The 27,354-nt window shown below is 33.3% G+C and overlaps 1 protein-coding gene across 2 annotated transcripts in view; it reads left to right on the top strand.

The window, feature by feature from the left end:
* The window catches only part of JMJD1C (jumonji domain containing 1C), a 285,860-nt gene that overhangs the window by 129,698 nt on the left and 128,808 nt on the right, over positions 1-27,354 (top strand). For both annotated transcript variants that reach the window (XM_057734771.1, XM_057734775.1), the window contains one exon: positions 1,222-1,386. Coding sequence is in view for 1 of the 2 variants with exons in the window: in XM_057734775.1 (XP_057590758.1) it covers positions 1,222-1,386 (165 nt within the window). In the remaining variant the exon portion in view is untranslated. The remainder of the gene's footprint in view (positions 1-1,221; positions 1,387-27,354) is intronic.

Here is a 27,354-nt window from a genome sequence, read left to right on the forward strand (position 1 = left end):
GTGTCGTCTTTGATTTCTTTCATCAGTGTTTTATGATTTTCTGCATACAGGTCTTTTGCCTCTTTAGGCAGGTTTATTCCTAGGTATTTGATTCTTTTTGTTGCAATGGTGAATGGGAGAGTTTCCTTAATTTCTCTTTCTGCTCTTCCGTTGTTAGTATATAGGAATGCAAGAGATTCCTGCACATTAATTTTGTATCCTGCTACTTTACTAAATTCATCGATTAATGCTAGCAGTTTTCTGGTAGAGTCTTTAGGGTTTTCTATATATAATATCATGTCATCTGCAGAGAGTGACAATTTCACTTCTTCTTTTCCAACTTGGATTCCTTTTATTTCATTTTCTTCTCTGATTGCTGTGGCTAAAACTTCCAAAACTATGTTGAGTAATAAATGGTGAGAGTGGGCACCCTTGTCTTATTCCTGTTCTTAGAGGGAATTCTTCCAGTTTTTCCCCATTTAGAATGATGTTGGCTTTTGGTTTCTAATATACGGCTTTTATTATGTTGAGGTAATTTCCTTCTATGCCCATTTTCTGGAGAGTTTTTGTCATAAACATATGTTGAATTTTGCCAAAAGCTTTTCCTGCTTCTATGGAGATGATCATATGGTTTTTATCCTTTAGTTTGTTGATATGATGTATCACATTGATTGACTTGCGTATACTGAAGAATCCTTGCATTCCAGGGATAAAGCCCACTTGATCATGGTGTATGATCTTTTTAATGTGCTGATGGATTCTGTTAGCTAGTATTTTGTTGAAGATTTTTGCATCTATATTCATCAGTGATATTGGTCTGTAATTTTCTTTTTTTGTGACATCTTTGCCTGGTTTTGGTATCAGGGTGATGGTGGCCTCGTAGAATGAGTTTGGGAGTGTTCCTCCTTCTGCTGTATTTTGGAAGAGTTTGAGAAGGATAGGTGTTAGCGCTTCTCTTCAACATAGTTCTTTAGTGTGTCTTTAGTAGGTATTTGCCAATCTGTACTGACCCATATTGTGTAAATTGCTTTTCTTAATAAACTTATGGTTTATCTTCCTGTCATACTATAAGTAAGGGTTATAATTTAGTTAAGGAAAAATTAGATAAATAATGATTTTTAAGAGAAATGTCAATTTGAATAATGAATCTGTTAATATCTTTTCTAATTTAACTTCATGGCTTGTATTTTAAAATAGTACACTCTGCATTGCTTATGGAGTTTTATGTTTTCTTTTCCATAGGTGTATGTTGAATTTGATGATCTTGAGTGGGATAAACGAGAGTGGGTTAAAGTTTATGAAGATTTTTCAACCTTCTTGGTGGAATACCACTTAATCTGGGCCAGAAGAAACAACCCTAGCCAGACTCAGGGATCAAAGAGCAAACAGATTCAGTGGCCTGCATTGGTAAGATCTATGTTCCTATTTCATTAATCATTTTCAGTTGTTTCTTTTAAAAGAATAAGAACTAAATATAAGCTTAGATTTATCTTAGTGTGATTATAGATTAATATTCCTGAGGAGGCTCTGAAGTATCCGGCAGGTATTTCAGAATACTGCTTTTATTTTGTTAAACAATTTTGTGTGTCTTTTTGTTAGTACTCTTACAGCATATTTAGTCCACAAATAGTTCATTCTGTTCAACTAGGGGAAACATGAATTGACAACTGCTGAGAGATACTTGATTGATTTTTATGCAGTGAAAAGAACTTTGCTGAATGAGACTCTGTAGCTGGACAATAAGAGGATACTTTTTATAATTCATTCAGTAATGTATAATTTTCCTTAGTTTGTTAAATTTTGTCAAAATTGAGTGAGTTATTATGGACAGTAGCAGATATTTAATGTGAAATTACAGTTGACCCTTGAACAATATGGTTTTGAACTGTGCAGGTCCACTTATATGTAGATTTTTTTCAATAAATGCATACCCCTGTACTATACGTTTTACAGTTGGTTGAATTTGCAGATGGGGGACCACAGATATGGAGGGCCAACTATAAAATTATATACACATATTTTCAACTGCATGGAGGATCGGGTCATAATCCCCATGTTATTTAAGGTTCACCTGTGGATGTTAGGGTAATAAGTAAAATTATTTTATATCAGGAGATAGTCCATTTAAGAAAACATAGTAGATTTCAGTAAATTCTCAATGAGTTTACAGAGTTTATAAAAGAAACATACTAACTAAACTATCATTAATTCTGTGGGAAAAAAGCCACATCTCTTTAACCATTGTTATTCCTATTTTCTGGCAGAGTATTCAGTTTTTAATAGTCACTCAGTTTGTTTGAATGAAATAGCTTTCACATCAATATCAAGGAACTATGTTAAAGCCATTGAAACATTATTTTAGGTATTTGGTATATATATTATCAGGGTAGGTACTTTCGAGAGTTTTTCAACATAAATTAACTACTTACAAGGATAGTTTTACTTGCTGATAATTATAGTGCTTATAAATTTTCTCTGTTAGTCACTTAACCCTTTAAAAGTCTGAGGAGATAAGTGGTTAAAAAGCAGAGACAGGGAGGGAAGGATAGGGAGGATGAAATGAATTGAATTAATGGCATTTAAAAAAGAAAACATAATATGGAAAGATAAATGGTGGTATTTATGAGCTATAGTGTCAATAGGATAGTTTGAATACTCTAGGAAAACATGATAATTTCATCCATGATAGATTTTTAAAAAATACTTGTGAATGAGTATGTTGGTTTGTTAATATGAAGTTTTTTAAAACCATAACTAGCATGCTTTTTGATTTTTATAAACCTTAACTCAAAAATTGGATAAAGTCTGTGAGTAATTATCACATATATGTGAATTTTGTATGAAAAGTCTCAAAAGCAGGAAGCAGTAATATCAATAATACCGTGAAGTATGCCTTAGTTTCGTAAAGCATAAACAGAAGTTTAGAAAAATTGTTAGAAAATGTTTAGAAAATGAATTCCTAATGTATGTTTATAAATTACTGATTTTGGAGAAAATTTCTATTAGGAAATACTGTTTACTAATAATTTTTATCATAATTTTAGAAATTTGTTTTTGTCGAAAATCGTTTAACCTCACAAAAGTACTTAAATAAGCACCAAACTTTTTTAAAATTCAACATTTTTTTTTATAAAAAAAAAAAAACAAAAAACCCAACAAAAACCCAGAAAACAAATACACATTAAAAAAACTTGGAAAGTGCTAAATGATATAAACTGGAAAATCATAATCATTCTACTTCTGCCTCCAAGGAATATCTAACTTAATTCTTTGACATATTTTCTCATAAAATGTTTTTCTCTGCTTCTTTTTCAGGCATAGATTTAATAATTTTTTTGAATTGTGGTACAGTGTGCTTAGCATACAATTTTCCATTTTACTTATTTTTAAGTGTTAAGTTCAGTGGCATTAAGTATATTCACACTGTTATGCAGTCTACAGACTTTATTCCTTCTTACAAAACTGACACTGTGTGCCCATTAAACATCAATTCCCCATTCCCCCCTTTTCCCAGCCACTAGCAACCACCATTTTACTGTCTCCATGATTTTGACTACTCTATACCTTACATAAGTGGAATCATACAGTATTGTCTTTTTGTGATTGGCTTTTTTCACTTAGCACAATGCCTGCAGTGTTCATCCATGTTGTAGCCTGTGTTAGAATTTCCTTCCTTAATGTTGTAAGACTGAATGATATTCCATTATATGTATATACCACATTATGTTTAGTCATTTATCTGTTGGTGTGTACACTTGTGTTGCTTCCACCTCTTCGCTATTGTGAAGAATGCTGCTGTGCTCTTGGGGGTACATATGAGGTATATATATCTCTTTGAGACTATGCTTTCAAGTCTTTGGGGGTAAATATTCAGAAGAATTGTTTGGTTATGGGGTAATTCTATCTTTTAATTTTTTTGCAGATACTGTCAGAGCAGCCATACTATTTTTACATTCTAGCCAACACTTGCTTCTTTGTTTCCATTTTTTGATAATAGTCATCCTAATCGGTGTGAGGTGGTATCTTCTTGTTGTTTTGACTTGCATTTCCCTAATGATAAGTGATGTTGAAAATCTTTTCATGTGCTTATTGGCAATTTGTATATCTTCTTTGGAAAAATGATTCTTCAAATTCTTTGCCCATTTTTGAATTGGGTTGTTTGTTTTTATGTAGTTGTTTTAGGAGTTCTTGTAGTATTCTGGATATTAATCCCTTATCAGATTTGATCTGCAGAACATTTTCTGTCATTCTGTGGGTTGTCTTATTTACTTTGGTGATAGTATCTTTCCATGCACAAAATTTAAAAATTTTCAGTGTGTTAAATTTGTGTATTTTTTTCTTTTATTATCTTTACCAAGAAATCACTGCCAAGTCCAGTGTCATGAAGTTTTTTCCATATGGTTTTCTTCTAAGAGTTTGATTGTTTTAGGTCTTACGGGTAGGCTGTTGATCCATTTTGAGTTAATTTTTGCATATGGCAATAGATAAGGCTCAACTCCATTCCTCTGTATGTGAATATCCCGTTTCCCAGTACCATTTGTTAAAAAGACTCTCCTTTTTCCACTTGATGTTGTTGACACTATTGTCGAAACTTCACTTACCGTTTATGTAAGGTTTTATTTCTGGACTCTTTACTCTGTTCCATTGGTCTCTAGGTCTGTCTTTATGCCAGTACCACACTGTTTCAATTTCTGTAGCTTTGTAGTAAGTTTTGAAATCAGGAAGTGCAAGTCCTTCAACTTTGTTTATTTTTCAAGATCGTTTTGGGTGTCTGGTGTCCCTTGAGATTCCATATGAGTTGCAGGATAGATCTTTCTATTTCTGCAAGAAACGTGGGGATTTTTATAGGAATTGCATTGAATGTATAGATCACTTTGGATAGTATTGATCTCTTAACAGTGTAAGCCTTCCAGTCCATGAACACGTATCTTTCCATTTATTTATGTCTCTTTAAAATTCTGTTAGTAGTGTTTTATTGTTTCCAGTGTACCCGTGTCTCACCTCCGTGGTTAATTGCCAGGTAATTCATTCTTTTCAATGCTATTGTAAATGGAATTGTTTTGTTAATTTTATTTTTGGAGTATTCATTATTAGAGTATAGAAATGCAGTTGACTTCCATGTGCTGATTTTATATCCTTCTGCTTAGCTAGCATCCTGTTTAATTGTGAAAAACTGGAAGCTTTCCTGAAACAAGACAGGGATGACACTTAGACAAGGGGAAAAAAGGCATCTAATTTGGAAAAGAAGTAAAATTATGTGTTTTGCAGGTGGCGTGACCTTGTGTGGTCGTCTCTCTCTCTCTCTCTCTCTCTCTCTCTCTCACACACACACACACACACACGCGTGCACGCACACACACTAAAAAACTAATAAATGAATCCAGGAAAGCAGCAGGATACAAAATCTGTGTTTTCTTTTAAACATAATTTTAGCTGAGAGTGCATTAAATTTATAGATCCTGTGTTATTTAATGTTTTATCCTACACATTTCTCAGTTTTTAACAGCTGCATAATATTTGATCCCATAATGATCCATTTCCCTAATGTTTGGTATTGTAGTTGTGTCTAATTTTTTTTAATTATAAATAACTGTAATAAAAATCAATATTATAAATATGTAAATCTTTGAACCTGATTATTTTTAAAATTTAGATTAAGTAGTAGAATCAAAGGGTATAAATTTGAAAACAAGAAAAATTTATCTAAAAATATTCTGATACTCTCCACAGATTATTTAAAAGTTGTACTTACTACCAGTGTCCCCAGTATATGAGTGTTTTCATCTCACCCTGACCCTAACACTCCAACTACCCCCCCACCCTGCCTGTAAGCATTGATTACTTATTTTCAGAATATCTTGTTTTAAAACCCAAACAACATTTGAAAAAGGAGGATTTTTCAGTTTAAGTGCAAAACTGAATGTTATTTTTATATGTGCTAATTTGATTTTAAAATACTGTTTTGTTGTTTTAATCTGCATTTCTTTAATGGGATGAATATTTTTTCATATTTATTAGCAACTTGTATTTTTGTGAACTGTTTTTTCAATTATTTATTAGGGTTTTGTGTTTTTCTAATATTATGAACTTTTAAAATATTATTACAGATACTGTAACTTTTTCATATTTGTTTCATGGTTTGCTCAGCTAGTGTTATGAGAGGAAGTCTTTTTGAATTGTATGTTTATATTTAAAGAAAGTCTGTCTAATGTGATATCTCCCTTAATTCAGATAGTCCGGAAGTGTTTTGCTTTCTTCCTGTTTCCTTACTTTCTTTGTTTGAGGGGGTTGTAAAAATTAATAGAACAAATAAATGAAATCAGAATGCATGGTATACTCTAGAAAATGATCATTTTGAATTTCATAAGATTCTGTAAGCATTCATTCATGTATAATGCTTGTGGCTAAGATTCTATTGTTTATCTGCTTAATAAAATGAGGCTTATTTAAGGAGATCTGTAAGCAGCAGTTATGAAGTTCAGAATTTTAAAATTCATGTAGCATAATAAAATACTATACATATAAATTTGAGTTATTTTAGGAATACATATGAGGTGGTAATAAGATGAAACAGTGGAAAGTTAGTCTTGTTTTTAATTCTCTATAGATTTAATGTTTGTAATTCTGTGCACATGATAGTTGCTTTCCTGTTCTTTTGTACTTAAACATATGTTTGTATTATATTCTTTCCAGTTGTTTCACACCTCGTGTGGTACCTGTTAAATATTACATATTGGTTGTATTATCTAGTCTACTTCTTATTCTAAGAAATTAGTAGAAACCAGCAATATACTTGCTGTTTTTGGGAATCATGACAAAAAAATTTCTTTTATCTCATTAACCTATTCTAAAATTTACTTTAAAAATTTAAAAATAAATAAAACTTCAGCAAAATGTATAATACCCAGGTTACTTCTCTGGAGTTGTCTCTTCATCTTTCTTCCCAGGATATCATTAGCAAAACATGTATTGGAGCACCACATATGTAACCAGCTGAAGTGTGGTGGTCCTGTATGATCAGGGTACCACCTGAGGCCATTGTGATGATGGAGGCCAAGGTAACTTACATTTTTATGTAAGTTACTTAATATGCTGTTAAATTTTATTTTATTTTTTAATGAAGTAAAATACTCATGAAATCACATTTTCACATTTACCTGCACCAAGGAAAGAAAGTGTTGCATTCATAATTGAAATCAACGAGTCTCCTACCTAACTGGGTTAGGGCCCTGGCTCCATCTCCTTTAGGAAAACCTTCTGTGGGGAGTGGGGCTTCGACCCTAACCCAGCTGGGTTGTAACACTGCTGCATTTTCTAAGGGGCTGAGTTTTCTACTGCTTTTCTGCTGGCCCAGCCTTCCAGATCACCCCATCCAGAATTAATTTCACCATCTTGTACTCCTGTAGAACATTGTTTTTGTATCTCTGTTTTAGCAACCAGCACATTCTGCTTTGTATTATACCTGTTTGTTTACATGTCTGTCTTTCTCTACTAGATTGTAAGTTCTTTGAGGACAGGATCATGTCTTAGTCATCTCTGTATCTTCCTAAGACTGTAGTAAAGTGCCTCACCCATCTTAGACAGTAAGGAAATGCTTATTTTAAAGTGATGAATTTACTCTATCCCAGTGAAAAAGAACCCCACTGGGAGTTATAGCAGGTTTCCTGGCTATTACTTTGTGCTAGATCAAAGGAGAAGAGAGCATCATCAGCCAGTTGTGGTAAAAATGTGTGAGTTAACAGTTTTACATGGCAAGTGGTCAAAAACAAACAGTAAAAATGTTTATAATAGATGCCCTTATTCTAATCAAACACAAGTGTGATTCCTTAAGTTGTCATGGGGGAAAATGAACTTATATCTTCATTGTCAACTATTCCAATCTACAATAATTTATCTGAACTTTTGGAGTGAGTTTTGGGAAGCTCTGACTTCTCTTTCCCAATGCAACTTTTCCTTCGCTAGATAAGTTATTCTGGTTTGACCAGAAATTGTGATCAAGTCATAAGCATGTAAACCTTCATCAGTATATTTCCTTTAGGTTTTTTGCCTAGTGGAAATACTTTTTAGTTACTCTCTGTCCTGAAAGAAACCCTCTCAAAGTAGAATAGAATTCACCTCTCTTTGGGAAAAACTTAAATTTATTTCTGGTTCTTACATTGCCAAACTTGGTTAGGTTATGTCTTCAACCAGATTTTACTGAAATGTGAAGGTTTGCCACATTCCAACTATGAATTGAGCTTTGACATAAATTCACTTAGAAAGTTTTTACATATTGATAATTGTTTTCAGAATTAGAATTACTAGTTTTACAGTTCTTTGTACCTTAGTAAATAATGAAATGGTAGTAAAGATACCTTCAGGATTATTATTTCTCAGGAAGGTAAAGCACTTTATGAGATCAAATTATATATAGTAAAGTATTAAACTTTTAAATGACAAAGTCTAATACTGGGAAAGATTCCAGTGAATGAGCATGTCTTTTATTTCTTATGGGTCATAAAATGACATTATTTGGGGGGGGGGTAGTATTATTTTGTAAGGACCCTGAAGAAGTTTTGAGTCTTTAATTCATTAATTCTACTCTTAGAAAATTATCCTTATAAAATAATCCTTATTAAATCATTCATTCTCCCTATGTCTTACTGTCTTCCTAATAGTAGTACCTACCATGTAGAGTTGTAAAGGTTGAGCCACAAAATACATAAAAACAAATTTCAGAACTGTATGCTGTATAGCACAAGGAACTATATTCAATATCCTGTGATAAACCATAATGGAAAAGAATTTTTTTTTAAAAAAGAATGTTTATATGTATATAACTCACTTTGCTATACAGAAGAGATTGGCACAAAATTGTAAATCAGCTATACTTCAATTAAAAAGTAAATTAAATTAAAAAAACAAAAACAACCTCCATATAGCACAGCAATGAGTTTAACCAACTGTACAATTTTTAGGGGTAATCCCCATAAGAATGCCTCTCTCACACCAATCACAAGTTTGAGGGTTTCCCAGCCCTTTCTTCAGTTTAATAATTCACTGCAAGGACTTATAGAGCTCACTGAAAACTGTGATACTTGTGCCTGTGATTTATTGCAGAGAAAGGATGCAAATTAAAATCAACCATGGGAAGAGATGTTTAGGGCACAAAGTACAGGAGGGTCTACACATGGATCATGAAATTCATAGATAGCATTATCTCCTTCTGGCCACAAAGCGTGACAGTATGCAAAGTATTGCCAACCAGAGAAGCTCCCTTGAGCCTTTGCTGTTCATAGTTTTCATTAGAACTCAAGCACAGACTGTCTGCATATCTGAGCTTTAGTCTCTGTTTCTTCCTGGAGATCGGACTGATACCTCTAGTTATCACTTCCTCTAGAGGTTGAAACTGATATTGAAGTGTCCAAAGTCACCATCGTAAATTAATTGTTGGAGGATCCAGTGGCCAAAGCCCTGAGGCAAATAAAGACACTCTTATCAAAGGGGCATAGATAACCTCCCAGTAGCTGAAATCCAGGCTAGACCTTTCTTTGGGTAGGTAGAGTTGATTCTTCACCAGACAGGCCACCCCCATAGTCTTTAGCCTATGTTCTGTTAGGGCAAAATAATCATATTTGTCTAGACATATGCATTTAGTATAGCATTTATATGACAGTCACAGTAACAGCAATAGTATGAACATACCCTACATTTAGAACTGCCAGTGTCGAGTAGGGTTAGATTTATACTGCTAATCTGATTTATAAAGCCATTACATACGTTTTCATATTCTTGTACTAATTTATCTCTCCATGATCTACCACTATTTGTACCTTACGATAAACTTGTATAGAACTATTCAGTATAGAAATTAGCTGATGGTTAGCTAAATCTAGTTATTCCCCATACCATTCTCTTTCTATCAGTATTACATCCTGAGAAAGCTCCATTTCCTGATATATTTAAATATTAGCATTATTATAAGACTTACGTAAAGTAATTGAATCTTACAGTGGCAGTATTATGTCATATTGCATTATGGTCATGAGACAGTTCAGTTTCAGTAAAGAACAGTCAGTATTGCAGAGTAATTTTTTATGCTCCTAACAGAATTGACTCTTACCCATATACCAGATATTATTATGGGCAGGCTTAGTTGCATTTGGCCCTTACTCATTTTTTTCTAGATTCTAAGTCAGTTTGGAACAAAGTCAATCACCCTGTCTCATTTCACAAGCTTGTACTTAGACTGTTTTCCATTGTGTGGTGTTAAGAAGTAAGGCCCACTTCTCTACAACAGGGAGTACACAAGGAGTATTGAGAATTATATTAATTACATTAATATTATAAGTATATTGCAGGATATATCTTCTTTTGATCAATCATAGGGGCAAGGGAAGTCAGTCACAGTGCATTGATATAGATTACAAATGCGCCAGAAGAACTTCTGTAGGTTTAGAGGTACATAGGAATCCCATGCATATGCTACTTGAGGTAGAGGGCCATTTTCCCAAGGCTGTTTAGACCTCAACCTGTCAGAAGGCCCTTTTGGGTCAGAGTACAAGTCCATTCCCAAGGCTGGTGCCTAGCATTATTTGTTGAGTCTGTCTGACCATTTCACTAAAACCTCATTATTTTCATAGGCTGACTGCCATCCCTTGCCTTCCTCCTGGAAGAGACCTCCCTCTAATCTGCTTACTGTAGTTAGTAAATCTTCTTTTTCCCAAGCTTGGCCAGGTATCAGGATCTGCCCCAATATCTTCCTGACTTTCTCTTTAGCTGTTACAGATAAGAAGAATCAACAGATTATATAGTTAGCTCATTTAAAAAATTTTTACGTTTCTTTATGTATCCAGTGAGCCACATCTTTATGAGTTGGATCCATCATTTCTAAATTCTGCTGGTAACTTTTACTTCTGCTAATTGATACAGCTTCAGTTCCATTCCATACAAATCAAAAGGTTTGTCATCCCACACCCTCTCATTCTTTTTCTTCCCAAACTATATAGTTGAAGTGGTTAGCATTTGTTGCACAAATCCCACTTCTGACACCAATTGCACTAAGCTCAGCCTAATGGTACAGTCTGAGTGAACAATCTCCACAAGAGTGCCCTTACTTCTGACACCATTGCAAGTTCAAGGGTTTTGAAAGCTGCTCTCAAGTTCAATAATTTGCTGGAGTGACTCAAAGAACTCACTGAAAACTGTTATGCTCAAGCCCATAGTTTGTTACAGAGAAAAGATACAAATTGAAATCAGTCAAATGTACGGAGTCCCATAGGAGTCTCATGGAGCTCCTGATCATGGTTTCTTTGTGGCATCATGGACAGCATTCTCTCTTCTGGCCACAGTGTATGACAGTATGCAGAGATTATTGTCAAACAGGAAAAGCTAAGTCAAGCCTTTGGTTTTGATTGTTTTTATTGGGGCTTGATCACAAACTGTTCACATGCCTGACTTTTAGTCTCTAGCCCCTCCCAGAGGGTCTGAGTAACACCTTTACTTATCACTTCCTTTGAAGGGCACAGCTGATAATGTGTGGCTCTGCGCCCCATCATAGGTCACAGTGAATTATTCTCTGGATATAATTTATTAAAAACCTTTATATCCTAGAATTATTTTGGAATCATTTTCTTGATATTTGACCTTTCCATTACAAGTATTTCCCATATGTATTTGTCTTTTTTATTATACTTGGAATTACCAGGGTTTTTTATTTTGCTGCTATTATAATTCAAAGCAGCCAAAAGCAGCTAGCCATGTAAAATAAAGGTGGAGATTGTTGATTCCATTTTCTTTTTGTCCAGAAATGTGGTTGCCTTATCTCCCATGCGTTCTCATTTGACAAATTATTTTCAGTTCTCGTGGGGAGAAACTCTGCTTTGGTGTTAAGTTTTAAATGCTTGCCTCTTTACAAAAATAGCTTCTCTTTCACTGCATATATACTGTTTTGTTTTAATTAAATGGTCCACAAGTAACTTAAAATGCAGCAGCATTATATATATGTTGCATGATAATTTCATCATTCAATAAATATTTTTTAACATTTACTATGTGCTGAGCATTATGTAAGTACTGTAAATCCAACAAGTATGGTACTTGTCTGACACATAATTATTTAAATGCAACTGTGAAGAGTTCTATGAAAAATACAGATCTCTCTTGATACTGTTGTACAGCGTATTTACACTTGGCATTCGAAAAAATATGATGTAAGTTTTAATTACCTTCTTACATGTAATAAGTAATATAACATCATTTGGTTTTTGAAGGTTTACCAAGTTCCAGTCATTTTTCTCAATGTTTTTATATCCCTTTGATATAAAAGGGATGATATAAAAATATATTTTTATTATCCCTATTTTACAGATAAACTTGAGACTTGATATAGTTAAGTTACTAAGGAAAGAAGTAACTGTTGAAAAGTTTAAATAATTATGTAAGATTAAAAGTGATAATCATTTTTCATTCTCTTTCATGTATTCCCCATAGGCATCCCCAGTTAACAGATTGTTATATGTCCTTTTAGAATTCCCCACTTTTCTTTCTCGCTTTTGGTAAACGTGTAAATATTCCCCTAAAGTCTTGTTTTCAAACTAAATAGACAATTTACTATGCATGTACTACTTTATGAACCAAATGTGATTTTGATATCTTAAGGTCGTAAAGTTGAAATGGACATGTGAATCATGAAACATAGGCAAACCATTGTAACATCTTCTGAACTGGGTAAAGCCAAAGATAATTGTGCTAATCTTGGGGCTCCCCTAGGGATTTCAAAGAATATAAGAATGATTTCCAAGGTCTTTTCTTCAGGAGGATTTGAAGGTAAGGCCTATCAAAGTAATTCACTTTCACAGTGAAGAAAAGGAGGGCTAACCTTTTTGTGTGAAGAAATAATTACAGATTTAAAAATGTTTTCATTCTGAATGTCTGTCTCCTACTTTTAATTGAGTACTGCCAGGAAATCTCTGGTATTTGCTCCCTGCCACCCAATATTCCAACAACATATGGTGTGTTTGCAGACAAAGTTTATCTTTTGTAATATATAAAGTAGTGGTCAGTAATATACATGTAGTGGTGGTATATATGGATTTGGATGAAGTCTTTTGCAGTCCTTTTCTTACCATGATGTAGTACTGCTATGTACTGATATATAGATTGTATAACTCTAATAATGTTACAATTTTAAATTTAAAATAAATGCTGTTTAAACTTAATTTTTCCTCTCTTCGTTGGAGTACAAGGAGTCCATTTAAATATAGCATATCTGAAGAACATTTGAGTAATTTTGGAACACCAGATGAATTTTATTTTAGAAAAACAGTGATGCATGTAGTCTGCTATTTGAGCTAAGTTATGGTGTTACTGGGCTTTAAATCAGCTTGTCTTAAAACTTCATCATTGTGTAGTCCCAATAAAGCTGGATCTGCTTGACTCCTAGCTTGGTACCCCTCTCATTATTACGTGTTAATTAAAAGTAACACACGTGAGCATACAGTCTTTTTTGAATAAGTAACTAGAGAAGACATCACAGAACAGAGAACAAAACTTCTACAAAATCTTTGCATTTTTCTCTTAAACCAAGAGCTACTCTCATACAGCTGTGCCTCAAAATTTTTTTTTGCCTGTTGCTCAGCCTTTGACCTCTCTTTGTTCATCCACAAGCTGCCTGAATCTTTCTCTTCCAAGAGAGGCTTTATACTCTTCTTATGTAAACAAATACCTTAGGTAAATACAAAACCTCTGTTTCAGGGTTTTTATAAATGGTGTGAAGGCACTAAAGATCCTTGTGGTAATGGAACAGTTCTGTATAATGGTCCTGGTGGTGGTTACATGAATCTGTCCATAGGAAAAAATTGAACAGACTTTGCGCGTATACGCGCACACACACACAAATATGAGTGCACGTAAAACTGGTGAAATGGGATTTGTAGTTTGTACCAATATCGGTTTCCTGGTTTTGACATCTATAAGATGTTACTATTAGAAGAAACTAGGTAACTTTTTTTGCAATGTCCTGTGAAGCTATAATTATTTCAGAATAAAAAGGAAAAAAAAAAGTAGGTCACAACACTTTTCTCAACAAAAGTGTTGAGAAACACTTGCTTTTTATTTTTTTTTAAACAAAGTCTCCATTCTCCTCAACAAAGTGTTGGTAAGGCATTTTTTTTTATTAAAGTAGGTTAAATTTTTAAAAATTGATATAAAGGTTATAGATTAATACAGCTAAAAGATTAGGAAATGATAAAAATTATAGAATAAACTAAAGAAATTGAAAATTCAATTAGAAAATACTCTGAACAATAAAGGTAAAAGAAAGTAAATGTAAAAGTTAACTAAAATAGTAAACTTAATTTTAGAAATAGAGGAAAGCAAAAAAATAAGTTCATATAAAAGTCCCTGTTTAGCACATTCATCTCAGTTGTAATAAGTAAAGTAGAAATATAACATCATTAATTTCAGAGATCTAGAAAATGATATAAAAATGAAAAAAATGTTTAAAATGAAGAAATGGTTAATATAATACAGAGGATCCAGCTAGTTAGACATAGGAAATAATATAATACAATCAGAAATTGAAAAATTAGAGAAAAGATGTCAAAACAAGGAAAAAACATGAACAGTTTGAGGTCAAGGAAATGAAAAATGTAAAATTTCATTGGCATTAAATAAAAAGATATCTGGTGACCACCTTTCTCTTATCTCTCACTTAGTAATATGAGGGAAGTTCACTGTTGAGACAGTGAACTCATAATGACCTTCTTTAAATCATTTATTGTAGTTGTGGTTAACTTGTACTTATGTTTACAGTTAAGTGCCTGATTACTATAAAAATGTTAATTTGGTAATGGTTTTAAAAAGAATTCCGAATGTTCTTTGGTTCTCAAAAAGTGTCAGTCAGTTATTATGAATATATTTTCCAAATGAAAATCTCATTTTCACCTGCTTTGCTTCGAATCCTTCAGTGTCTTCTCATCTTAAGGACCAAACATCCATTTATAAGACTTTGCATGATCTTGCCTTATGAACCACCCACACATCCCCACCCCCTGTTGTCCCATTGTTCTTCATAGCACAGCCCTATAATTTTCTTTTTTTTTTTTTTCTTTCTTTCTTTAATGAGTATGGGTTGTGTTTTTTTAAGAACTTTCATGGAGATATAACTGACATACAATAAACTGCATATATTTAAAGTGTACAATTTGATTTTTTTTCTTATTAGTAATATATATATGGCAATCCAAATCTCCCAATTCATCCTACCCCAGCCTCCCCCCCACCCCACCCCATAATTTTCTTTGAATTGTTAAAAAATACCATATTTCCTCCTGCCTTGGCACATTCTGTTCTCTCAGCTTAGAACACTTTACCAGTTAACTTGATTCATACCTCAAATATTACTTCATTTCTTCATGAAAGGCCTCTCTAAACTCATGGTCTAAATTGAGGAACGTACTTAGTAAATTTTCCTAATTTCATTTATCACGGATAATTTTACATATGTTATGTGCTTATTTGATGAATGTCAGCTTGCAGGTAGATTGTATATCCCATGGAGGCAGGGCCCTGCTTGTTTTTGTGCAGCATTGCAGTCCCTCTCCTTTGTTAGTGAAACATTGAATAAAGACTTAAAGTGACTTGATCACACTCTCCTCTTTATTTTTAACTGTTTTATTGCTTTGTCTCTGTGCTGTATATCCTCTGACTTGTCTTCTAGTTTACTTACTACTCTTTTTAGTGGTATTTAATAAGCTTTTATCCATCCATTGCTTTTCCAAAAATTTTTGACTAATTTATTTACTTAGAAGTTCTGTTTGATTCTTTTCCAATTCTGCTTGCCCTTTTTATAAAAAATTAAAAATTCTGTTTCCTACACATATTTCTAAACTTTTTCTTTCTTTAAACATACATTACTCTAAGTTATATTTGCTCAGTACCAACCCAGCTTTCTTTGCAGACCCATGAAAGTGGAAAGAGTGGGGTAGGTTTATTCTTATCTCAAGGTGTGGTTTGTTAGCCCTTTGTGGTCCCAGGTTTCTGCGGGTGGGTTTTTCTCTAGCCTTCTCTCTTTGAGCAGACTTTTGCGTTGTGTTATTTTTCCCCTCAAAGTCTCTGTAAACTTCAGCTTAAGTGTGCTCCCGTTCAACATATGCTTTCAGAGTAAGAGTCTATATGCAGGTCTTGTTTTTTAATATGAAGATTAGAAGTAAGTGAAATTAATATTTTCTGGGCATTGCAGACCTAAAATAAGGGTTGTACTAATTTAATTCATGTTTTCAGATTATTCACTTGTAGCTTGTAATTGGTTGTGAGTTTTAAAATTGTTTGCTCATATAGATCCCTTCAATTCATGTCATATGTTGATATTACTACTATGCTAGACTTATATAACTTTGAAAATGAAAAGAGTTGTTTTAAAAATTGTTGATATATTTATTAATCATAAGTAAAATGGTAGAATGAAGTTAATAGTAAGGTTTTAAAATATATGAAAAACATAAGAAAGCAGTATATACTTTTCAGAGTTATGGGAAAGACTTAAGTGTTCATTTGTGAAATAACATTGAAACAAGTGGGGAGATCTTTTCAGATAAATAAGTAAAAATATTTTTATTACCTTTCCATAATTTTATAGGTAGAAATTTTTATGACAGGATGCTTATTATGTAGAAGTAATTAGTACTTTTTAGTTATAAGCTGGATTGCTTATAACATTAAGGGTTTTTAAAACCCTAAACTTATATATAGTATGTTTATTTAGAGACTCTTTACCTACCGTAAATTCTTACTGCCTGAAATCTGTGAATTATTCTTTCAGTGAATTTAGGATGTTATTAAATTTATTACCCTTCCCTCGTACCTCCCACAATGCTATATTCTATCTATACCTAACTGCTTATGCTTAGCACTTCCAAAAAATACTGTATGGTTTAACATCTCTGTTCTTTGTTTATGCTTTTTCCTCACCTATGAAGTCTTTTCACCCATATCTGCTTATTAAATCCCTACAAATCCAGAGTAACTCATATACCTCCTTCGTCTTAAGAATTCCATTGATTGCAATCAGAGAATCCTCTTTGTAAGTACATGTAAGACTTTTATAAAAGCATTCAGCATCTCCGTGTTTATATGCTTACCTTCCCTACTTTTCTGTGAGCACTTTGAGGATAAGAATTGATGGTGTTTTATTTATATTTTTAATTCCTCATTCCCCCAAGAGATTCCCTTAGAGGTATCTCTATCCCCAGGATACTAGAGCATAGTATCTTGAACATCATTGACATATAGTATGTGATAACACAAAGACATTATTGATAACTTTTTACTTTATACCAGGCACTTTTAAAAGTATCATCTAATTAAATCTATACAACATTCTTATCATCTACATTTTGCAGATGAGGTAACTGAAGTTTATGAAGAAAGTAACTTGTCTGTGGATCTGCAGCTTGAGATTGGCAAATCTGGTACTAAAGCATAGGCTTTCCTGACCCAAGGTCTGACTAACATTTAACCTAGTAAACTGTTTGTAGGAATTAATCATACTTATGGATTATATAAAGCGTCCTGTTAGTCATGTTGTGAACTCTCGACTAGTCTTAGTTTAAACAACTAGTACATATCCATAGTCTCATGGTGTGAGGAGATGACACAGATTCTCATTGCAGACCCATTGACACCTGCTTTAGCATGTCTCTTTATGAAATACCAAGATTGTTTTTTGGTACCTTTATGACACTTGAATGTTCTCTTAATAGTATCATTGGTAGGCAGTCTTTGGGTTGTTTTGGTTTAAAAATGGGTAATACTTACTAGGCTTTAGGCCTTAATTTTCTTTTTGATAAACCTTTAAATATTTGTTGTTACTATAGTGTATTCAGGATAAATGCCTTGGGCTTTTATTAACAAATACAGTTTTCTTATGAAAAAAAATTAGTTTTAACAAAAAGATAAATTTGAAGGTGACAAGAATCCAGGCTTCATTATAGCTTAGAGAATAAAATGTTTTATGTTTCCACCCTCTTAATCTGTAGGCAGAAAAAATATTGCATGGCACAGTTTCTGGGTTTTAAATGTTCCTAGGACCTTCTTATGCTGCTTTGGGGAGGAGGTGAGAAATTGTTATGTTATTGTCCATTTATGGAATATATTTTCTCTATTTGATTTTTTTTTAGCCACTCCACCTAAATAGCTACTATGCTGAAAATGGAGGTTCTTGACTTAAATTAGGTAACTTGTTCATTTGCATATTAATTATGGGCAGGTTAAGCTTAAGCCTTAGGTTTGTCATACTTTAAAGAGGCCATTTGGGAACTCACTGAGGTTAATGTTTTACTAGAGATAGGCAAGCAACCTCAGCTAACTCCCAGTAAGTCTTATTTCTCATTTATAGTTGTATGAATCATTAATGTTTTCTTAATATAGTTTCATATCACCAGTGCTGACAACCTTGAAACCTAAATCTGTGAGTGTGTGTATACCATTTAAATGTAGGACTTTTATTTAGCCTTATATTTGGCATTTTGTCTTTGTTCTTAGTACTTTATCTCAGTAGGTGAAAACAAGATGTAGTGTTCTACATATAATTTTATACTTTGTTTTTTCAAAATAAGTACAAGGCAGATGAGAAAAATCAATACATATGTTTGTATCTACTTATATATACTTAGAGGAACTCCACAAGGATACCTGAGAAACCAGTAATCCTGGTTACTTTCATGTATATGTTTCAGATGGGGGTATTTGTTTGGAAAAGGAGGGGGAAAATGTTGGAATTTCCTCTGCATATTGTTTTATGTATTTTGAGAACCATTGGAATGTATGGTCTATTAATAAATTTTTCCAGTTTACTCATTAACCTCTGTGCCTTTCCATAACTCCAGTTAAGGAAACTCATTTCCTTTGTTTCTGATTGAATGTTCATATATGCAAAAAAAAAAAAATTGAATCAGATTAGATTTTAAAATGTATATATATATACTTGTATAAAAATTTGTTTTTCATTTTTTACCTTTATTCCATGCTGTGGAATAGTAAAAGTTTATTGAAACTGGCACCCTTCAGGGACCAACTTTACTTGTGGTGTGGAAATACAGTTGGTATGTCATATCATGTGGGGGCACCTAAATCTAGATATTTTTAAACTCCCTCTTTTCCTCCAAACTGAAATTCTCATTAGCCAATGAATTTTAAACTAGTTTTTTAAAATGACATTTTAATTGAGCTAAATTATGGTGTGAAGGGGAAGGGATAATATACTGTGACATCTACAGATACTCTAAGGTGATTTAAAGTAGTAGCAAAGTAGGAGGAAATGCAGACAATTGTTTATCGTAGGCGAAGTGCCTTCTCTTAATTGATTTCTCTTTTGACCTTATCTTAGTTTAGTTTTTTTTTCCCCAGCTACTCAGAGAAGTTTTATAAGTTGGTATCTAATCCCACTTTAAAAAATAGCTTTTATTTCCTGATTATAAAAGTAATAAATGTTCAATCTAGGATTTTTGACAGACACAGAGAATTGTAAAGAATAAAATATAGAAGTCATCCTTAATATTTGGCCAAAAATAACTGCTGTTAAGAATTGGATTCAGTTTCTTTTAGGCTACATGTACTTTTTCCTATCTTCTTATGTAAACATCAATAGCTTTACTTTTATAAGTACAATTTCTGAAAAAAATTAATTAAAAAAATGTATATATAGTAACATTCATTTATTTATCCTCATGTACAGTCCATGAGTTTTGGTAAACTTATAGGCTCATGTAAGTACCACCACAATCAGGATACTGAATGGTTCCCTCACTCTCAGAAATTTGTGCTGCCCCTTTGTACTCCTGACCTCTGGCAACTACTGAAATATTCTTTGTTTATAGTTTTTGCATTTTTCAGAATGTCATATACTACAAATGTATTCACACAGTATGTCACTTTTTGAGGTTGGCTTCTTTCATTTAACGTAATGCTTTGAGATTCATCCATGCTATTCTGTGTATCAGTAGTTTGTTGCTTTTATTAATGAGAAGTATTCCATTGTATCATAGTTTGTTTATGCATTTACTCATTGAAAGGTAAGTTTGGTTGTTTCTAGTTTGGGATGATTATGAATAATGCTCCTAAAAACATTCATCTACATGTTTTTTATGAATATAAACTTTATTTCACTTAGGCAAATACCTAAGAGGAAGATTGCTAGGTCATTATGGTAAGATGGTGTTTGATTTCTTAAATACTGCGAAACTGTTGTCGAGAGTAGCTGAAATGTTTGAGAGTTCCAGTTGCTCTTTATCTTCAGTTGATATTGTCAAGTTGGTTTTTGGTTCATTTTAGATATCCTATTAAGTGTGTAATAGTACATCATTGTGGTTTTATTTGTTTTTCCCTTATAGTAATGGGTGTTGAGCTTTATTCATAACCTATTTATTGTTTATTTTCATTAGAGAAGTCGCTGTTTAAATCATTTGCCCATTTAAATTTTTTTTAATTTTTGAATTTTGAGAGTTGTGTTTTTTAAAAAACTTTGAATATAAGTCCTTTTTCAGATATGTGACTTGCAAATATTTTCTCAGTTTGTAGCAACGTTTTTTAATTGAAGTTTAGTTGATTTACAGTATTGTGTTAATTTCAGGTGTACAGCAAAGTTATTCAGTTATATATATATTTATGTATTTTCAGGTTATTTTCCATTATAGGTTATTTCAAGGTATTGAAGATAGTTACCTGTGCTGTATAGTAAATCCTTGTTGCTTATTTATTTTATGTTTAGGAGTTTGTATCTGTTAGTCCCATATTCCTAATTTATCCCTCAGAAGTCTTCTGCCTAACTTGAGGTGATAGAGATTTTCTTTTAAAAGTTTTATACTTTTTATTTTGCATTTAGGTCTACAGTAGGAGGTAATTTTTTATATGATACAAGGGAAAGGTAGAAATTCTTTTGTTCTTGGCAAATGAATGTCCAGTTGTACCAACATCATTTGTTGAAAATACTTATTTTTCCATTAAATTGCTTTGGCATCTCCATTGAAAATCACTTGATACGTATGTGTTGTGTTATTTTTGGCTTCTCAGTTCTGTTCCATTAATAGTAAATGTCTTGATTTGAAGCAATAGTATGAACTCTTTGTTCTATTCAGTGATCTTACATACGCTGGCTTACTACATCTCCTTTTTTGTTCCATTGTTATCTCACTGGCCTAAGTCATTTCTATTTAATAGTCTTTTCCCCTCCATATTAACTACACCCTGACTGGTCAGAATGGCCATCATCAAAAAGTATACAAACAATGAATGCTGGAGAGGGTGTGGAGAAAAAGGAACCTTCCTACACTGTTGGTGGGAATGTAAATTGGTACAGCCACTATGGAGAATAGTATGGAGGTTCCTTAGAAAACTAAAAATAGAGCTACCATATGACCCAGCAATCTACCATATGATCCAGCCATACTGTATGATAATATAGAGCTACCATATGATCCAGCTACTGTATAATCCATCAGTTTCTCTGGGCATATATCCAGAGAAAACCATAATTTGAAAACATACGTGCACCCCAGTGTTCATTGCAGGCACTGCTTACATTAGCCAAGAATGGAGGCAACTGAAATGCCCATCAACAGATGAATGGATAAAGAAGATGTGGTACGTATATACAATGGAATATTAGCCATAAAAAAGAATGAAATATGTAAATAAATTATACTTTAGTGTAAAATAAAAATTCAAGTAAAAAAAGAAATAATGCCATTTTCAGCAACATGGATGGACCTAAAGATTATCATACTAAGTGAAGTAAGTTAGATGGAGAAAGACAAATATCATATGATATCCCTTATGTGTGGAATCTAAAAAATGATACAAATGAACTTATTTATAAAACAGAAACAGATTCAGAGACTTAGAAAACAAACTTACTAGTACCAAAGGGGAAAGGTGAAGGGGGAGGGATAAATTGTGATAAATTGGTGGTTTTTCTGTTTGTTTTGTTTTTAACTGCCATACACTCCCCCGCGCCCCCCCCCCCCCCCCCCCACCAAGTTATTCCACCTGGAAGTGATTGTATATGCTGTCAGATAGTTCTGAAATTTCACTTGCTTTTTTATTTGGGTAATCAGTTGTCTCAGCAAGGAGTCAGTCTTTTTACTGTCAGTCTTTAATGCCTGCTTTTGTCATTTTTTCCCATATATGTTTAGCTTATTTGGAGGGCTTCTCTTCTATCCTTTTGCCCCCATATTCCTATTCTAGTATCACACAGTGTAATTAGTATGGCTTTATTTATTTGAGGTGTTTTTTGTTGTTCTTCTTCTTTGGGTTTTTTGGTTTCCTTTTTAAAATTTTTAATTTCCTTTTTTTTTTTTCTCGCATGTGTTTATTACAATGGTTTGATAACTATGACTTGAAATCTGGTGGGGCAAGCCAAGCCAGCCATGTTGTTCTTCAGAAGTATAGTGCTACTTCTTGTCCTTCTGTTCTCTCAAATATATTTAGAATCTTGTCAGATGGAGAAGGTAATGTGAATCAGCTCTACTGTTGAGAGCCACTGGAAAAGCTGAATCACAATTAAAATAAATAATCTTTGAAGACATCAGACAGTCTTCAAAGCTGTGAAGAATTACGGGGCTGAGACTCTGCGGGAAAAAGAAAGCTAGTATATTGAGATTGACATTTGGACTTTCTCTTCCCCTAATGGTGTACAGATTTTGGAAAAGGCCACCAAGTGGCTGAGAAGCTAAGCAGTTATCTTGTCACACTTACTGGACTAGGGAAGTAAAAGTTTGCGTTCAGGACCTCCAAGGAGAGAGCTCTTTGCTTAAACCTCTTTGGTTTTATGTTAAACCTCAAGGGGCTATACTCTCAATCAGTGTTTCCCAGTTTCAGAACTGTTGACACTTTGGACGGGATAATTCTTTGCTGTGGGAAGATGTCCTGTGCACTGAAGGATTTTTAGCCACATCCCTGTTATGTATCCAGTAGATGCCTGTACCAACCCCTACGCGTATTTTCGTTGTGATGATTGAAAATGTTTCCATATATTGCCAAATGTCCCCAGTGAACAAAATCAGCCCCATTTAAGAAACACTAAATGGTATACTGGAAGAGACCAGACTTTATAGGCACTTAAGCCCAGTTTTTAGTCTCCATCACTGTATGAGGATGATCTGAGATTTACTTACTGGTAAATCCTTTGCTTTAAAGTGGCCTGTTAAAAGCAAATGTTAGTCTACCCCTGAAAAAGATAAAATTATCAAAAGCCTCAAATCAAATTAGCTCTTTACTTTCTCACATATAGTATCTGACAGAATCAGTTAGATCTATGTCCAGCCTAAAGGGAAACAGGGACACCTGATGAAAAACCAAGTGAAACAGTGTACAGTAGAAACAGATGAACAGAGTATCCACATAATGGAATGATTAAGACTCCAACTATAAAATAAATATATATTCAAGGAAATTAAAAACAAAATGGAATCAGTGGGACTTTCTAGAACTCACAGATACCATGGTTAGCAGCAGATTAACTGGTCAAATTCCACAAAAATCACTATGGATGTTTCTATTGCAAGTACCTCAGTTTAGAAAGTACTAACATCTTAATTGACGTTGCAGTCAGGTTCGTACTATTTTCTGCATGTACTTGGGTATTCTTTAATGTCTTTCAGTGATGTTTTAATTATTTTTTTTAAATCTATTTTTCTTGCCTTCATTCATTGGTCTGTCATTGATGTGGTGAATAGATGTGATTGCAGACTTGTTTGTCATTATTAAAGTTTGTCTCTGGTGGTTAAGGAAGTTTTCCTGTTTTGCCTGATTCTTTTTATCATGAATAGATACTGAATTTTATGAAATACTGCATCTGACGATGATCGTATTTTTCTCTACTTTTGTACTGTATTGAAAAACATTTATAAATGTTTAACGGTAATCATCTCCTAGATTTTTTTAGTTAAACCAAATTTGTTCTGAAGTATTCATATATTTTATATATTGCTAACCTTGGATTGTGGATAACTTTTTTCAGGATTTTTTAAACTATTCCTGAGTGAGATTGGCCTGTGATTTTTTTCTCATACAGCATTTGTTTGCTTTTGGTCTGGAGGTTATACAAAACTTTTAAGATAAGCTATGAGATATTCTCCTCTTGTGTTCTGGATGCTGTTTTTACGATTGGAATTAAAGTTTCTTGAAAATGTGGTAGAACTTAACTATAAAGTTTCTCTCAGTCTGGTGTCTTCTTTGGGGGCAGTTGATTACCCAATAAATTTTAAAAATTTTATTTAAAATTTTATTTTTAAAATTTATTTGCTTCAGATTGTTAATAAAATTTTTTTCCTTTGAATGTTTGTTAGACCTAAAGTCTGTAATAGGCATTTTATTTCAAAATATTGTCCATGTGACTTCTCCCTCTCTGCCCACCTCAATTTACTTTGTCAGAGGTTTGTCAGTGATATTAGTCTTTCTAAAGAACCAACTTTTTGGCTTTATTTTTGCTCTCCAGTGTAATTTTTTTCCTTTCATTTTGTTTTGATATTTTATTATTTCTTTTCTTATATAAGTTTATTATTTTCTTTGTTCTTGAATCTTACATTGAATGCTGAGCCTGTTAATTTGTGGTATTTCTGAATTTACCTCTAAGTAATGCTTGAACTGATGCCCACAGGTTTGGTACATATTTTCATTATTAGTATAAAATATGTTCTGAATTTCATTACAATTTTTCTTTGATCCATGAGTACAAATAAAAATGAGCTCCTGGGCTTCCCTGGTAGTGCAGTGGTTAAGAATCCACCTGCCAATGCAGGGAACACAGGTTCGAGCCCTGGGCTGGGAAGATCCCACATGCTGCGGAGCAACCACGCCTGTGTGCCACAACTACTGAGCCTGTGCTCTAGAGCCCATGAACCACAACTATTGAGCCCACATGCCACAACTACTGAAGCCTGCACACCTAGAGCCTGTGCTCTGCAACAAGAGAAGCTACCACAGTAAGAGGCATGCCCACCACAACAAAGAGTAGCCCCTGCTCACCGCAACTAGAGAAAGCCCGTGCACAGCAACGAAGATCCAACACAGCCAATAAATAAATTAATTAAAAAAAAATGAGTTCTTAAATTTTTTTATCTATGCTTTGTTTTGGTTTTTTTTATAAATATATTTTGGCTGTGTTGGGTCTTCGTTGCTGCATGCAGGCTTTCTCTAGGTGTGGCATGTAGGGGCTACTCTTTGTGGTGCGTAGGATTCTCAGTGCAGTGGTTTCTCATTGCAGAGCACAGGCTTTAGGCACGTGGGCTTCAGTAATTGTGGTGCACAGGCTCAGTAGTTGTGGCACATGGGCTTAGTTGCTCTGCAGCACCTGGCATCTTCCCAGAACAGGGATCTTCCCAGAACAGGGATCGAACTCATGTTCCCTGCATTGGCAGACTGATTCTTAACCACTGCACCACCAGGGAAGTCTACCTGTGCATTCTTTAGTTATACTTTTGCTGACTGACTACTAAATTAATGTTATTATGGTCAGAGGAAATGGCCTTTAGAATATTGATAAGTACATTGAAATATAAGTATTTCAAAACTTGTTGAGACCTAGCATATGGTCAGTTTTTATAAATGTTTTATATATTCTTGGGGATAAAATATGTATTTTTATAATTAGGCGCAGTATTTCACATACACCCATTAAATCCAGCTCATGAATTCTCTTGTTCAGATCTTTATCCCAACAGGCAGTTGATGGTATATTTGAGCCATCAGTTTTTTAAAATGATGTATTGTGATCTTGTACTATGATTGTGAATTTATCAAGTTCTTATTTTACTGTCAGTTTTTTAAAATAAAATTTGAAGCTAAGGTTATCATTCGAACAAGGTGAGAATTATTACTCAAGTTATTTCTAACATCTTTTTTGTTCTACATTTTCAATTTTCATTTTTATCTTTTGCCTTCTTTTGGATTGATTTTTCCCCCTCCTTTTCTTGTTCTTGTTTCATTATTTTTCCTTCTAATTTGGACAGTATTTTAAATTTAATTCCACATTTTCCATTGATTATGCCCGGTATTCCTTTTGCTAATTTTCACTTTCTGTTTCACTTTTCCATATGCCAGACTGTTATTCTTTAGAATTTACTTTAGTGACTTTTGTGAGGGAAATCATCAGTTTTAATTGTTTGACTGTTTCTTTATTTCACCTCATTTTTCACACATTATTATGTTTAGAATTCTAGGTTGATGGTTATTTTTCTGTTAGCACATTGCGGATGTCACTCCATTGAACTTAAGGTTGCAGCTAGATGAACATTTATTCAGTTTCAGTGTGTTCTATTTCAGGTTGGATTTTGTTTTATCCATTACTTTTAAAATTGGTTGGGCTTTCCATATCTAAGGCTTAATATTTTAGAACACTTATGTTAAATTCTTGGCCACGATCTCTTTGAACTTACTCTCTTCTCCAATCTGTCTAGACTGTCTTGGAACTGTGATTTCACGTATATCAGACCTTCTAATTCTCTTCTTTTGCTCTTCTCCCTCCTATTGATTGTTACCTTATCATTCTGAGCTACATTTTATTTTACGAATATATCCCCACTTCATAATAATTCTATTTTATATTGTATATTTTTAAAATCATCCAATCTATTTTAAAAGCTTGAACACGCAGTTCACTCTGTTGCTTTTTTTTTTCAGATTGTTTGTTTACTCTTATAAGTTTTATTTTTCTTCACTATATTTTCAGACTCCTCAAAGTTTTATTCAAGGTTATTAGATCTGCCTGCTTTGTATTTTGAGTCTAAAAATAATCTTAACTCTTTGCCATTTAAACTGATGCTCTGTGTGTGTGTGTGTGTGTGTGTGTGTGCGCGCGCGCGCGCGCGCACATTAACATTCACTTATGATGCTTTGTTTCATTATGTTTTTGTGTTTTTTAAAAAAAATTGGTAGCTGCTCATTTTTCTTGGATATTTATCTTCGAGAATTCTTTGATAATTCTGAATTAAATTGGTATTTGTTTTTTTCAATTGGGACTTTAATATGAAATCTTTACTTAAAGTATTTAGACCATATAGTTCATATAAACTGCATTAACATGGTTGTGATTTAAATTCTTGAAGAAAACCCCCAAAAAGGAATAACTGAAAGAATACTGAACCTTGGCAAAAACAATGCAACAATTAGGTTAGAACTGATTTTTCAGCAGAAACTGTGAAGGCTCAAAGGAAATGGAATGATAGATTTAATATACTAAAAGAAAAATATTGCCAAGAAAGAGTTGTATATCCAGTGACAATACCTTCAGAAATGAAGCAAAGTAAATAAATTTCAGACATAGTAAAACAAATCTGCCAGTGAGAGAACCAATGAAATAAGAGATTTAGGATGAACAAAAATGAAGGCACATAAAACCAG

This window comes from Hippopotamus amphibius, chromosome 5 (assembly GCF_030028045.1).
Source record: "Hippopotamus amphibius kiboko isolate mHipAmp2 chromosome 5, mHipAmp2.hap2, whole genome shotgun sequence".
Classification (NCBI taxonomy): domain Eukaryota; kingdom Metazoa; phylum Chordata; class Mammalia; order Artiodactyla; family Hippopotamidae; genus Hippopotamus; species Hippopotamus amphibius.